Source organism: Blennius ocellaris (genome assembly GCF_963422515.1).
Source record: "Blennius ocellaris genome assembly, contig: SCAFFOLD_65, whole genome shotgun sequence".
In the NCBI taxonomy this organism is placed as follows: domain Eukaryota; kingdom Metazoa; phylum Chordata; class Actinopteri; order Blenniiformes; family Blenniidae; genus Blennius; species Blennius ocellaris.
In genome coordinates, this window is record NW_027662213.1 from 312,501 (window position 1) to 328,424 (window position 15,924).

At 48.5% G+C, this 15,924-nt stretch overlaps 1 protein-coding gene across 1 annotated transcript in view; it reads right to left on the minus strand.

Moving 5' to 3' along the window:
- Window positions 1-15,919, minus strand: part of abcb9 (ATP-binding cassette, sub-family B (MDR/TAP), member 9) — a gene marked incomplete at its 5' end in the record, with an annotated part of 40,435 nt that extends 24,516 nt beyond the window's left edge. Inside the window, 4 exons of the mRNA XM_080521342.1 lie at window positions 78-283; window positions 1,321-1,451; window positions 9,737-9,851; window positions 15,292-15,919. Of these exons, the coding sequence (XP_080377468.1) occupies window positions 78-283; window positions 1,321-1,451; window positions 9,737-9,851; window positions 15,292-15,919 (1,080 nt within the window). The remainder of the gene's footprint in view (window positions 1-77; window positions 284-1,320; window positions 1,452-9,736; window positions 9,852-15,291) is intronic.
- Window positions 15,920-15,924: the final 5 nt, after the last annotated feature.

A 15,924-nucleotide genomic window follows, 5' to 3' on the forward strand; every position in this document is an offset into this window, starting at 1 on the left:
ATAAACGTCGCCGTCTGCTGGAGTGAGAAGAACTGTGATGAGAATGCTATCGGGGGAGCGGCGTCACCTTGCAGTACCTTGTAGTACTCGCCGTACAGCCTGGAGACGAGGGCGACGAAGGGGAAGCCCATGACGGTGACCAGCGTGAGCTTCCAGGACATCCCCAGCATGAAGATGAAGAATCCGGTGCCCTTGATGACGCTGCGCAGGAAGACGTTGACGTTCTGGGAGATCAGGTCGCTGACCTGCGTGGTGTCGGCCGACAGGCGCGACAGGATGTCGCCTGCACCGGGGAACAGCACATCAACCTTAAAGTCCCAGTGAAATGAAGGTTCCACCTCCAAAACACTCTGGTGTCGCTTCTAGAGACGTTTTCCTGCTAACTGGCTGAAGGGTAAATGTTAAAACATGACAATCTGAGAGAACATAGCCGATAAACGGCGCTATTTCCTCTGCTGGGCGGAGCTTCTGACAATAACAGAGTGACATCATGAGTTGTGCACACGCCCAAGTTGTGTTTACATTATGGAGGATCAGAGTTTTGACCACGAAGAGGCTGAATTGAACCAGATTTCATCATCATGGTCATTTCAAACCCAGTGATTGATGAAGAAGACACAGAAGGTGGTTCTGCCATCGGTGACCCCGTCTGGAACATGTTTGAGGAAGCAGAAGACGCTTCGTCCTCCATTCGTCCTCGTCTCCTCGCCTCAGCAGCCGCCACTTTTCACCTTTGAGGCTTTGAGTCCTGACTTTTGGCAGAACGACCGGCTTCCTGGATCCAACACGTCCAAGAGCTAGAAGACTGTGGAATCACCGAAGATGAGCCCAGGTATTACTTGATTGTCTACTAGCCGCCCGAGCTAGCGGCTCCCGCTAGCCGCCCGAGCTAGCGGCTTCCGCTAGCCACTAGCCTCTCCCGCCGCCCGTGCTCCTTTTCTCCTCCCTCTGGTCTCTTCCAGGCTCAATCTTTCATCAAGGCTCATAAAACGCCGACTATAACTTCAAAACACTGTAAAAACGTTGATATTTAAGAGGAAACAAGCCGATATAAACACAACAGATGGAGATCTGCACAACTCTTGACGTCACGCCCACGAAGAAGAAGGATTCCCCCGACTTCCTCGGCTGGAGATTCAAAATTCAAATAACTTTGTTATGCGACAACAGTGGTGGGGCAGAGTCGGAGGAACCTTACAAGTAGAACCACAACTATCGTTTTTTACAAAGTAGTGTTTTACATTTCACTGGGACTTTAAACCTCATTTCTAAACCTTTTGAGCGCTGGAGGGGATAAGTGTGTGTGTGTGTGTGTTGTACCGGTGTGGTTGTCGTCAAAAAAGGCAATTTCCTGCCTCATCAGAGTTGTGAACAGGTGGTTTCTGAGTCGGAGGTTTAACCTGGCGAAGACGAGCGTGAAGACACCTCCTCGCACTCCCATCGCCACCGAGCTGAGGAGGAAGAGGAAGAGGAGGAGGAGGAAGAGGAGGCACGGTCAGAGAGGGCGTAATGACACTGGGTGAAATATTTGAGCCTCAACTAAATTAATAGATCCGGAGGTCACATGACATTCATCCATCTGCACAGAAAAATGTCCTGCCCCTGGTGGACAGAGGGACATTACACCGTCCCCCCACCAATCAGAATATTGTGTCTCTCTCTCTCTCTCTCTCTCTCTCTCTCTCTCTCTCTCTCTCTCTCTCTCTCTCTCTCTCTCTCTCTCTCTCTCTCTCTCTCTCTCTCTCTCTCTCTCTCTCTCTCTCTCTCTCTCGGTGCATGCTGGGAGTGCGGAAGGGCTGGGAGCGTGTGTGAGCGGGGAGCGTTTGTCACAGTTTTATGTGATTTTTTTTCTTGTTCTGTTCTTTGTTAATGTTCACAATCACTGTAGTTTAATAATCACAGAGCACCTTTTGTTTTATTTCAATCTTTCTTGGGTTTCGGTGGGTTTGTGTGGTCCGTGTTTGCCGGGGACTGGCTGCCGCCATGTCGGAGCTCAGGAAGCTCACCCGCAAACACGGGGTGCGCATCTCTGCACCTTTCCCCTGCAGCGTGGAGCAGGTTGCTCTGGCTGTGGGGGAGAAGGTTGGTTACAGCAGCGTGAAGGCGGCGGCCCGGATGAACGGTGCCGTGGTGGTCTTTGTGGACCAGGTGGAGAAGGCCAACTCCGTAGTGGAGACGGGAATCACCGTGTCGGACAGGTTCGTCCAGGTGCAGCCGCTGTCTCAGCCGGCTGTCCGGGTCATCCTGTCCAATGTCCCTCCTTATGCGCCAGACGAGCTCCTAACTAAGGAGCTTTCCAGATTTGGCAAAGTAGTTTCCAGCTACAAAGACATCGCCTCTGGAATTAAGTCTCCGCTGCTGAAACACACGACATGTTTCAGGAGACAAGTCTTTATGATACTCAATAACCGGTGTGAGGAGCTCAGCCTCCGTTTCCGTGTGAGAGGAAATGATTATGACTACATTGTTTTCGCGAGCTCAGCTGGAATGAAATGTTTCGGCTGCGGTGAGGAGGGACACACGGTGAAATCCTGTCCGCTGCGAGCTGAGTCGACTCAGCCCGGCTCTGCGGAGACCCCCGGCGCTGCCGCCGCGGCTGCCGCCGCGGCTGCCGCTACCCCGGTGCCGGGGCCGCGGACCTCCGCCTGGGGGGCCCCCCCCCCCGGCGGTGACTCCGCGGTCCGGGCTCCCGGGAGATGCGGTGGCCGGGGCTCGATCTGAGCGACCGATCGCCGCTCCTCGGGCTTCACCGAGGAGACGCGCTGCTGTGACCGACCAGGAGAGCACCAAGCACGGGGTGAGTGATGTAAATACACCGGGTGAATGTGTGAATGTGAGCGTGAGTGAGGAGAGTGTGTCGGGTGGGGCTGGGGAGGAGGAAGAAAGAGTGAATGGCACTGAATGCAGCGTGAATGAAACAATTGTAAATATCACTGGTGAGGTGGAGGGAGAAAAAAGAAAAGGAGAAAAAGTAGGAGACAACAAAAAAAGTGAGCTTGTTGAGGAGCAGCAGGTGGAGGAGGAAGGAGAGGAGGCAGGAAGGAGCAGCAGGGCAGAACAGGTGGAGGAGCCAGGAAAGAGTGCAGCCTGGGCTGAGCAGGTGGAGGAGGCAGAAATGGAGGAGGAAAAGAGTGCAAAAAACAAACCTACAAAAAGGAGGAAAAAAACCAAAAACACAGATGCAAAGAAAAGCTGTGGAGAGAACAGAGTGTCAGAAGACGGTGAAAGTGAAAGTGTGTCAGACAGCAGCGATATTTCTTTTAACAGTTCTCAAAAAACAACAAAAATACCATACAGTGCAGAAAAATTTAAAATCTTTTTACAACAGACAAAAAATCAGCACGGAGTGAAAATAGAGGAGCATTTCCCAGACCTCAGTCTTTTTATTTTCTCGGCCAGACTCCATATGAGCAGCAGACAGGAGTCTGGCCTCACAGAGCAGGAGGGTTTTAGACTCAGGAAACTTGTGCTGAAAACAAAAAAACAGCTACGAGATGAAGCTGACAGCCAAGTTTATTTTAACTAATGTTATTGTTTTTATCCTGGTTTTAAACATCTCCTTTATTATGGATGTTTTTAAACTAGGTACTTTAAATGTAAACGGAGCCAGAGATCTGAGGAAAAGACAAACAATCTATGAGACAGCCACACTCAAAAAGATAGACGTCCTGTTCCTTCAGGAAACCCATAGCGATTTTAGCAATGAGGCTGAGTGGAGGCAGGAGTGGAAAGGGGAGGCCGTTTTGAGCCACCACACTCCTCTCAGTGGAGGAGTGGGCCTCCTCTTCTCCCGGGCTTTTAACCCCAACTCACTGGAGGTCCAGCACTGTGTAGGGGGGAGGTTGCTTTTAGTTAAAGCTCAGTTCCACCATTTTAAATGTGTTTTTATTAATTGTTATGCCCCAACAGCCGGTGCAGAGAGGAAGCAGTTTTTCCTCAAGCTAACTGAGGTGGTAAGTGGGTGTGGGTCGGAGGACTATTTGTTTCTGGGTGGGGATTTTAACTGTACGGAAAACGCGGCTTTAGACCGCAACCATGCAGAGCCTCATCCAGCCTCTCAACACGCCTTGAAGCAGCTGGTCCACTCTCAGGGCATAGTGGACGTTTGGAGAAGGATGCATCCAGACTGCCGTCAGTATACCTGGTCCCACTTTAGAGAGAGCAGGATCTCCTCAGCCAGGTTAGATCGTATTTATTGTTTTAAACATCATTTTAATGTTTTTAAGAGATGTGACATTTTACCTGTTGGTTTTACTGATCATTGTTTACTTTTAAATAGTATTTGTGTCCGGAATGTTGTACCGAAAAGCGCCTACTGGCATTTTAACTCAGTTTTAACCTTAGACAGAAGTTTTAGAGAGGCTTTAGCATTTTTTTGGGAGGTTTTTAGACAGAGGAAAGGTGATTTTAGCAGTCTTAGGCAGTGGTGGGACCACGGTAAGACCCAAATCAAACTCCTGTGTCAGCAGCACACCCTAAATGTCACAAGTGACATCACCAGATCTTTGAAGAAACTAGAGACCGAGATAGTGGAACTAGAACATCTAAGAGAGTCCACAGGAGATCGAGGCTATTTTGAAAGCCTCAAAAGTAAAAAAATGGCTTTAGCCGACCTGCTGAACGTTAAAGTGCAGGGCGCACTGGTCCGGTCCCGGTACCAAAATATCAATGAGATGGATGCTCCCTCTAGCTTCTTCTTCAGCCTGGAAAAAAAGAATGGCCAGGGGAAAGTGGTCCACACACTGCTCTCAGACACGGGGCAGGAGATCTCGGAACCAAGCCAGATGAGGAAGAGAGCGGTGAGTTTTTACGCGTCCCTGTACAACAGCGAGTACAAGGAGGAGCAAGGTCTCCTCGAGGGGTTCCTGAGGGAACTGCCTCAAGTCTCCGAGGAGACCAACGAACATCTGGAGGCCTGCCTAGAAATGCAGGAGCTGCGGGCAGCACTGCAGGCAATGCCAACGGGCAGGTCTCCCGGGATTGACGGGCTCACCGCTGAATTTTATAAAACGTTCTGGGACATCCTGGGCAAGGATGTCCTGGACGTATTCAATGAATGTCTGGCCTCTGGTTCCATGCCAGTGTCCTGCAGGAGGGCAGTCCTCACTCTGCTCCCTAAGAAAGGGAACCTGCAGGACATCAAAAACTGGCGCCCCGTGTCATTGCTCTGTGTGGACTACAAACTCCTTTCCAAGGTCCTGGCCTCCAGGCTGGGGAGAGCTATGGAGCAGGTCATCCACCGGGATCAGACCTACTGTGTCCCCGGCAGGTCCATGGTGGATAATATCCACCTGATTCGGGGTATTTTGGAAGTCTCTAGTTCTCTGGATATAGATGCTGGTCTGATTTCAGTAGACCAGGAAAAGGCTTTTGACCGTGTTGAACACGACTTCCTTTGGAGGGTCATGGAAAGCTTCGGTTTCAGCGCTGGTTTTATAGCCAAGATCAAGGTGCTGTACAGGGACATTGAGAGTGTGCTGAAGTTCAACGGCAGTCTGTGTGCTCCTTTTAGAGTGTGCAGAGGTGTCAGACAGGGCTGCGCTCTGTCTGGGATGCTCTATGCACTCTCTCTGGAACCCCTCCTCAATAAGATACGTTCTAGTGTGGGGGGGGTGTTTTTACCAGGTTTTAGTGAAGGCGTGATTTTATCCGCCTATGCGGATGACCTCATTGTTTTTATCAAGAACCAGGAAGAAATAGACCTTTTAAATAAAATAATCAGAGATTTTAATGTGACATCAGCAGCGAGGGTTAACTGGGAAAAAAGTGAAGCCCTCGCTGTCGGCAGGTGGCATGGCGGTCTCCCAGTTCTTCCCCAGAATTTAACATGGAAAAGAGATGGTATAAAATATTTAGGGATACATGTGGGTGAAGAACAATTTGTTCAGAAGAACTGGGAGACCGTCACGGAAAAGATTGAGGGTAAGCTCTCCAAGTGGAGGTGGCTCCTCCCAAAAATGTCACTCCGAGGCAGGGTTCTTGTTTTAAACAATCTTGTAGCATCTCAGCTGTGGCATCGGCTCACCTGTGTAGACCCTCCTCCAGGTCTCCTGGCTCAAATTCAAAAGAAAATAGTAGATTTCTTCTGGGATGGTCTGCACTGGGTGCCACAGGGGGTGCTCTTTTTAGACAGAGAGGAGGGGGGTCAGGGCCTTGTCCACTTGGCCAGCCGGACTGCCACTTTTAGACTCCAGTTCCTGCAGAGGTTCCTCACAGGCCCGGCAGATCTGGTGTGGAGAGGCGTGGCCAGCTGCATCCTGAGGCGTGCCAGTAAGTTGGGGTTGGATAATGTTCTGTTCCTAACTGATCCCAAATTACTAAATCTCAAAGGGCTTCCTCCATTTTATCAAAGTATTTTTAAATGCTGGGCTCTATTTACCCATAGAAGGTGCCTGAAAGCCGACTCTCTGCACTGGCTGTTGAAAGAACCCCTGATCCACGGAGCCAGACTGGACATCAGCGGAGCGACAACTCCTGGGCTGACGGCAAGGCTGATCCAGTCTGGGACCCTCACCGTGGGTCAGCTTGTGGATGCTGTGGGGCCGGACCTGAGCAACATCAAGGCCCTGGGCTCTCTCCTGAAGCTGCAGTCTGTCCGGGTGTCCCAGAGGCTCCTGGAGACCTGGAGGAGGGTCCTCACAGCCAGAGACAGGAGCCTCCTGAGGAAGTACGACCAGAGAGAACTCTCCCCGGACGCTGCAGACCCCTTCCCCGAGGTCCTGTTGAGCCCGGAGCTGGGGGGACTGTCCGGCCCCCTCCTAGAAACCACACAGCCTGAGAGACTGTCATTGCACAAGGCAGACAAACGAACATTTTATCAGAACTGTGTGAAGAGCATCCACAAGGGTGGACTGAGCAACAGACCCTCCACTGTGTGGTCACAAAGACTGGGTCAGGGCGGACCTGGTCCACAGTGGAGGATCTTCTACAAACCCCCCTTAAAGAAACGGACTGGAGACCTTCAGTGGAGGATTTTACATGGTGCGATCGCCTCAAACGCTTTTATCTCCATCATTAACCCTGCTGTTTTAAACACTTGTCCATTTTGTGCACAGAGAGAGACTGTTTTCCATGTTTTTATCGGGTGCAAGAGACTCACAGGTTTCTTCACTCTTTTAACAATGGTTTTTAGTCTTTTTAGTATTGTTTTTACTGAGAGGAATTTTATCATGGGAGCTGGCTATAAAAAAAGCGCAAAAGAAAAATGGCAGCTCCTGAATTTCCTCTCAGGTGAGGCCAAGATGGCAATCTACGTCAGCAGGAGGAACATGATGGAGAACAAAGAAGGGCAGGATGTCATGGAAGTGTGGCGAGTCAATGTCAAATCCAGACTCTGGCTTGAATACCGTTTTTTTAAGCAAAACAATAACCTGAATTCTTTTAAAGAGGTCTGGTGTTTTAAGAACATTCTGTGCTTTTTAAAAAACGAAGATTTGCAGTTTGCACGGTTTTTAAAAAAATGATTGTAAACAAAAATGTCTGACACACAATGTAACCGTCTTCTGACAATCTAGTGTAAATAAAAGTGTTTTAAAAATCAAAAAAAAAAAAAAAATCTCTCTCTCAGCATGAATCATAATAACTGAACAAGCTGCTACTGAGTCAATGAGCAAACTTAGTAAATAAAACAAGTCATGTGTCGCCCCAATTAATTCCTAAAACACGAGCTCCTCTAACTTATTGACGTCTTGAAGTCTTGTCCCCCAAAAAATATCAAACATTTTCAACACCAGCGTGACAAACACAAGGTGCTCCCCTACAAGACGGTTATTCTAACATATGAGTCCTTTAATGTTGAACTGAGCAGCTTTATTTGACAGAAGTAATGCAAAATGTCTTTCTTATATTCTATTTTCATTATTTCCTGAAGGCTCCCAGCTTTTCTACCAGTACAATGGAGGCGGAGCTTCCAGCTCAGGCTCCTCCCACCAGGAAGCAGCTCAGGTTCAACAGGGAGGACGAGTCAGGCTGAAGACGTTTCTACTCATGAGACTGACAGGTCGGACCGGTTCAAGACTAAATACCTCCAAGATACTTCAAGACTAAATACCTTCAAGATACTTCAAGACTAAATACCTCCAGGATACTTCAAGACTCAACACCTCCAAGATACTTCAAGACTAAATACCTCCAGGATACTTCAAGACTAAATACCTCCAGGATACTTCAAGACTAAATACCTCCAGGATACTTCAAGACTAAATACCTCCAGGATACTTCAAGACTAAATACCTCCAGGATACTTCAAGACTAAATACCTCCAGGATACTTCAAGACTAAATACCTCCAGGATACTTCAAGACTAAATACCTCCAAGATACTTCAAGACTAAATACCTCCAGGATACTTCAAGACTAAATACCTCCAAGATACTTCAAGACTAAATACCTCCAGGATACTTCAAGACTAAACACCTCCAGGATACTTCAAGACTAAATACCTCCAAGATACTTCAAGACTAAACACCTCCAAGATACTTCAAGACTAAATACCTCCAAGATACTTCAAGACTAAACACCTCCAGGATACTTCAAGACTAAATACCTCCAGGATACTTCAAGACTAAATACCTCCAGGATACTTCAAGACTAAATACCTCCAAGATACTTCAAGACTAAATACCTCCAGGATACTTCAAGACTAAATACCTCCAGGATACTTCAAGACTAAATACCTCCAAGATACTTCAAGACTAAACACCTCCAGGATACTTCAAGACTAAATACCTCCAGGATACTTCAAGACTAAATACCTCCAAGATACTTCAAGACTAAATACCTCCAAGATACTTCAAGACTAAATACCTCCAAGATACTTCAAGACTAAATACCTCCAAGATACTTCAAGACTAAATACCTCCAAGATACTTCAAGACTAAATACCTCCAGGATACTTCAAGACTAAATACCTCCAGGATACTTCAAGACTAAATACCTCCAGGATACTTCAAGACTAAATACCTCCAAGATACTTCAAGACTAAATACCTCCAAGATACTTCAAGACTAAATACCTCCAGGATACTTCAAGACTAAATACCTCCAAGATACTTCAAGACTAAATACCTCCAAGATACTTCAAGACTAAATACCTCCAAGATACTTCAAGACTAAATACCTCCAGGATACTTCAAGACTAAATACCTCCAGGATACTTCAAGACTAAATACCTCCAAGATACTTCAAGACTAAATACCTCTAAGATACTTCAAGACTAAATACCTTCAAGATACTTCAAGACTAAATACCTCCAAGATACTTCAAGACTAAATACCTCCAAGATACTTCAAGACTAAATACCTCCAAGATACTTCAAGACTAAATACCTCCAAGATACTTCAAGACTAAATACCTCCAAGATACTTCAAGACTAAATACCTCCAAGATACTTCAAGACTAAATACCTCCAAGATACTTCAAGACTAAATACCTCCAGGATACTTCAGAACTCCACCAGGTCATAGGACCGGTTACCTCGGTTAAAGGATATTTTCACTGTTAAAGTTGATAAAAGTCAGTTGACTGGTGAACTGGGCTGGGGGACGGAGGGACGGATGGACAGGCGGTTGGACAGACAGATGGGTGGATAGATTGATAGACACATGGATGGACAGACAGAAGGATAGATGAACAGATGGACGGACAGACTGATTGACGGACAGACAGACAGACAGAGGGATGGACAGACAGACAGACTGACAGACAGATGGACAGACAGACGGATGCTGAGACACTCACCTGGCCACAGCGAGAGCCATCAGAGTGACGACGGGCTGAATGAAGTACTCCATACTCTGATGGACCACGATGCTGTCGATGGCCTTGCCGTAGTACAGGGGGATGAAGGCTTCACCTGGAGGTCAGAGGTCATCGGATGAAACCTCCTCAGAGCTTATCGCTGCCTCAGCACTTTTCAGAAGGAAGTTGAGACTCATCAAGACTCAAAACCACTGAACCATTGATTCACTGAACACTTTTCATGAGCTAAAGCAGCTTCCCCCTGGTGAAGTCAGAGCATAAACACACTTCAGTTCATTTACTATAAATCAACTACCGTATTTTCCGCACTATAAGGCGCACCGGATTATAAGGCGCACCTACATTGATTGATACATTTTACAACTTTGTTCATATATAAGGCGCACCGCATTATAAGGCGCATGGAATAGATCAGTGGTCAGTAACCATTAGGTCACATTTTCCACTGATTCTAACACCCAGAGAGGTGCACACACTTTATTTTGATAGTCCTACCTGCAGCCTATGCCAGGACGACACTACACACAAAACCTTCTTCACTGCTGGTTGACAACTTACAACTACCGGTAATAAACTAAACTACTTGAACTAAGCTACAAAAACACAACACAACACAATTATTACCGACACCACAAACCAAATAGAACCCCCAATAATTACATTTAAAACACCACAAACAGAAACTCCCATAATTCATTGCAGCTATCGGCTGCACTGAGGAGCTCAGGATGCAAGGCATGATGGGAATTCATGTTTTGTGTTGTTGGAGGTTATTGTGGGTTGTTGTTGGGCTTGGTGTTGTGTTGATTGTGTTTATGTGTTTTTGTTCCCCAGTTTAGGGAGTCATTATTTCATCTAGTTTATTTTGGTTTGTTAGAATGTTGGTGTGCAACCATGAGTGATGAAGGTGTTGTGTGGAGTGTCGTCCTCTGAAGATCCAGTTGTGAAGTTAGAGTTGTCAAAATAAAAGCTTCTGGTTGTTCAGCTGTCAAATAGCAGTCTAGAGTAGAGCAATTCTTCCATATATAAGGCACCCGGGTTATAAGGTGCACTGGCAGCTTCTGAGAAAATTTGAGGTATTTAGTTGAGCCTTATAGTGTGGAAAATACGGTACTACTATTTCTGCGTCCTTAATGAAAAACTGATTCACCACAGCAGAGTTTAGGGGAAAGTTATGTTATTGTGTGCGAGCATTTATTGGTATGTATATATGTATTTGACCAACTTTTTGCAAAAAACGATTAACCCAAATTGCATGAAATCGGGGAATTTGGGGGTGATTTGTCATCATCCAGGGACTAATCCATTAGATTTTGGGACGTTAACGGCAAACCGTTTACGAATAAATCCCAATAAACTGCCACGAAAATGTCCCATGCAAAGCGGATGAGAGAGGCACCTCATGGAGGAGATCAGCGTCTGTTGCCATGGCGACGAAACCAAAGCAGGATCATTTAAAGAACATACAATCCGGGCGCCAAAACTCCCCCAAGAGGCTCCGGTCCTGACGAACCACCAAGCAATTAGTGGGCATTACAAAGAAAACAGATTTTTTTAAATGAGTTTGACGACGTCATCCTATGAATCCTCAAACTGTTGGTCTGGCCTCAGTCATGCTGTCACGGCGTAAAAACACCCAGAATGCAACAGCCACAGGAGAAACTCTTTAAACCGCTCTATGTTGGGGGTGCAGTAGTTGTTGGTACCGATTGTTCAGGTTTAAAAAAAATACAGATATTTCCATCATGTAAACTTACTTTGTACCACAAGCAAGAGAAACTTTGAAGTTTGAATTGAAAATGGGACTGAACGTGGATCCTGAGCTAAAAGAGCGGCGGAGGTAGGCTAGCGGCTAGCAGCTAGCCCACATTGCCAGACAGCCCCGCCAACGTACGCTCTCTGGATGACGAGCTGGACTACGTCCGTCCTACTAAACACTCAGAAGACTGAGAGGCTGCTGCAGTTTTGTATTTACGGAAACCCGGCTTAACAACAACAACCGGCCGTACAGCGCAAGCGGCTAACACGCTACCGAGCTGAGGGGAGGCCCACGAAGGGGGGGCTCTGTGTTTACGTCAACGAGGCCTGGTGCCGGGACGCCGTTGTGGTTCACGAGCACCGCTCACCGTTACTGGAGTGTGTGGTTATTGAGTAGCAGTCACTGAGCTACAGCAGTTCTGATCGTCACTGTTCACGTCCTTCTGAGCTCCAATAACAACAGTAAGACTGAGGAAACACTGATGCTTCCTTCAGAGCCTCCTTTAGCCTAGGAGACACTGATGCTTCCTTTAGCCTAGGAAACACTGATGCTTCCTTTAGCCTAGGAAACACTGATGCTTCCTTCAGAGCCTCCTTTAGCCTAGGAGACACTGATGCTTCCTTTAGCCTAGGAAACACTGATGCTTCCTTTAGCCTAGGAGACACTGATGCTTCCTTTAGAGCCTCCTTTAGCCTAGGAAACACTGATGCTTTCTTTAGAGCCTCCTTTAGCCTAGGAAACACTGATGCTTCCTTTAGCCTAGGAGACACTGATGCTTCCTTTAGAGCCTCCTTTAGCCTAGGAAACACTGATGCTTCCTTTAGCCTAGGAAACACTGATGCTTCCTTTAGCCTAGGAGACACTGATGCTTCCTTCAGAGCCTCCTTTAGCCTAGGAAACACTGACGCTTCCTTTAGCCTAGGAAACACTGATGCTTGCTTTAGAGCCTCCTTTAGCCTAGGAAACACTGATGCTTCCTTTAGCCTAGGAAACACTGATGCTTCCTTTAGCCTAGGAAACACTGATGCTTCCTTTAGCCTAGGAAACACTGATGCTTCTGTTAGAACCTCCTTTAGCCTAGGAAACACTGATGCTTCCTTTAGCCTAGGAAACACTGATGCTTCCTGTAGAACCTCCTTTAGCCTAGGAAACACTGATGCTTCCTTTAGCCTAGGAAACACTGATGCTTCCTTTAGCCTAGGAAACACTGATGCTTCTGTTAGAACCTCCTTTAGCCTAGGAAACACTGATGCTTCCTTTAGCCTAGGAAACACTGATGCTTCCTTTAGCCTAGGAAACACTGATGCTTCCTTTAGCCTAGGAAACACTGATGCTTCCTTTAGAACCTCCTTTAGCCTAGGAAACACTGATGCTTCCTTTAGCCTAGGAAACACTGATGCTTCCTTTAGCCTAGGAGACACTGATGCTTCCTTCAGAGCCTCCTTTAGCCTAGGAAACACTGATGCTTCCTTTAGCCTAGGAAACACTGATGCTTGCTTTAGAGCCTCCTTTAGCCTAGGAAACACTGATGCTTCCTTTAGCCTAGGAAACACTGATGCTTCCTTTAGCCTAGGAAACACTGATGCTTCCTGTAGAACCTCCTTTAGCCTAGGAAACACTGATGCTTCCTTTAGCCTAGGAAACACTGATGCTTCCTTTAGCCTAGGAAACACTGATGCTTCCTTTAGCCTAGGAAACACTGATGCTTGCTTTAGAGCCTCCTTTAGCCTAGGAAACACTGATGCTTCCTTTAGCCTAGGAAACACTGATGCTTCCTTTAGCCTAGGAAACACTGATGCTTCCTGTAGAACCTCCTTTAGCCTAGGAAACACTGATGCTTCCTTTAGCCTAGGAAACACTGATGCTTCCTTTAGCCTAGGAAACACTGATGCTTCCTTTAGCCTAGGAAACACTGATGCTTCCTTTAGAACCTCCTTTAGCCTAGGAAACACTGATGCTTCCTTTAGCCTAGGAAACACTGATGCTTCACAAACGTGTAGTTCTTTTCCTGCCACAGCAGACGTCACTGACTTGTACCTCCGTCGCTTTATTATGATGTCACTCAGTGAAAGTGTCCGACTGTCACATTAACGTGATCGCCTTTCACTAACTCCTCTAGGAAGCCTCCTAACACCTTTCCTTAACCCCTTTAGGAAGCCTCCTAACACCTTTCCTTAACTCCTTTAGGAAGCCTCCTAACACTTTTCCTTAACTCCTTTAGGAAGCCTCCAAACACCTTTCCTTAACTCATTTAGGAAGCCTCCTAACACCTTTCCTTAACTCATTTAGGAAGCCTCCTAACACCTTTCACTAACTCCTTCAGGAAGCCTCCTAACACCTTTCCTTAACTCATTTAGGAAGCCTCCTAACACCTTTCCTTAACTCATTTAGGAAGCCTCCTAACACCTTTCCTTAACTCATTTAGGAAGCCTCCTAACACCTTCCCTTAACTCATTTAGGAAGCCTCCTAACACCTTTCCTTAACTCATTTAGGAAGCCTCCTAACACCTTTCCTTAACTCATTTAGGAAGCCTCCTAACACCTTCCCTTAACTCCTTCAGGAAGCCTCCTAACACCTTTCCTTAACCCCGTGACGTCATCCAGGAGGTTCAGTGAAAGTCGATAGACAAGGAGAAAAGAGGGACTTTTCAGTCGTACCCATACTTTCCTACGTGAGGAAACGTTACACGAGACCAGGTTTTCACCCCCCAGAGAGCTTACTAGGCCCTTCCCCTCCCCCGCCTCAGTGCCTCGGATCACATCATTGATGGACTCTGCGGGATCAACACCCACGAAGCTCCTGGTCCTGACAAAAGACGTGGCCGGGTGCCGAGAGACCGTGCGTCTGGGCGAACTCATGGACGTCCTCACAGACATCGTCAACGTCTCGCCGAGTCAGGCTATTGTCCCCAGAGGCCTCAGAGCCACCTCCGCCATCCCGCTCCCAGAGAAGTTGCCGCCCTCCTGCCTCAACGACTGCCGTCAGTTTGCCTCACCCCCATCCTCACCAAGTGCTTCGCACGGCCAGTTCTAGAAAACATCAGGGCTGCCCGACCCCCCCCCCCCCCCGGACCCTTTTCAGTTCGCATATCGGTCAAACCACTCAACCAGTGATGCCGTCGCCACCACCGTTCACACGGCTTTAACACATTTGGACAAAAAAAGACTCTTATGTTCGAAAGCTGTTCATTGACTTCAGTTCAGAATTCAACACAACCCTCCCCCGACAGCCGACTGACAAACTGTTCCGGCTGGGTCTGGACACCACGCTTCCTGACTGGGAGACCACAAGCAGTACGGGTCGGTAGAAACACATCAAGCACCATCGTTCTGAACATGCCCCCCCCCCCCCCCCCCCCCCCAAGGCTGTGTGCGGAGCCCCCTCCTCGTCACCCTGCTGACCCGTGACTCCACGACGATGAACTACAGGACTGAGGTGAGCCGCCCGGCAATGAAGTGTAGCCACAACAATCTCTTCCTGAATGTGGAGAAGACGGAGGAGATGGTTGTGGACTTCAGGAGAGCAGGCATCCAGCACCCCCCCCCCCCCCCCCCCCACCCCCCCCACCCAGCACCAGCACCGCATCGTTTTTATGTTACTGCACGGCACCACGGGCCAGAGAGAAACTGCATTTTGAAACTCTGTATATCCTGTACACATTGTAGTATGGATAAGAACAGGATAATGAATGTGGCTTTGACTCTGACAGGTGTCTGACCCCCCCGCTGTGAGGCGTCTCCACCTGGCAGCGAGCGGCTTGTTGAGGAAACTCACACACGGCGGAGACGAGGAGGAAGAGCACCGCCACGGCCAGCAGGCCAGCGTCCGTCCTGCAGTAGGACAGCAGACGTCCCAGCGTGGCTCCAGAGCTGCTCGCCTCCTCCTCGCTCCTCTTGCTCTGCACCTCCTCCTCCTCCTCCTCCTCCTCCCCAGCCGTCTCCAGCAGCTTCTCAGCATCCTCAGGTCTCCTCCCTCCTGCTCCTCCTGCTCCTCCTGCTCCTCCTGCTCCTCCTCTCCCCAGCAGCCCCCACAGCAGCGTGACCCCCAGCGAGGCCCCACAGGTCCAGGCGGTGAGGCCCAGCACCCAGGGCTGCTGGCCCAGCGGGCCCAGCTCGCTCAGCACCAGCAGCTTGGCCAGGGCGTAGGTCACCTGCACCATGCAGAGCAGGAGGACGGCGGTGGCGCAGGTGGAGACCCGCGGCGGGCCGTCCAGCCGGTTCCGGGTCACCCCGGCGGCGGCGCCCAGCAGCAGGCCGGCCCGGAGCAGCACCGCCCCCCACAGGTCCAGCTCACTGCGCAGGATGCTGAAGTCCACAGCATCCTCTGCGAAGGTGGACCAGCGTGAGCCGTGCACGTAGAGGACGGAGGTGATGGAGGCGTCCAGCAGGACGAAGAGCACAGTGCAGG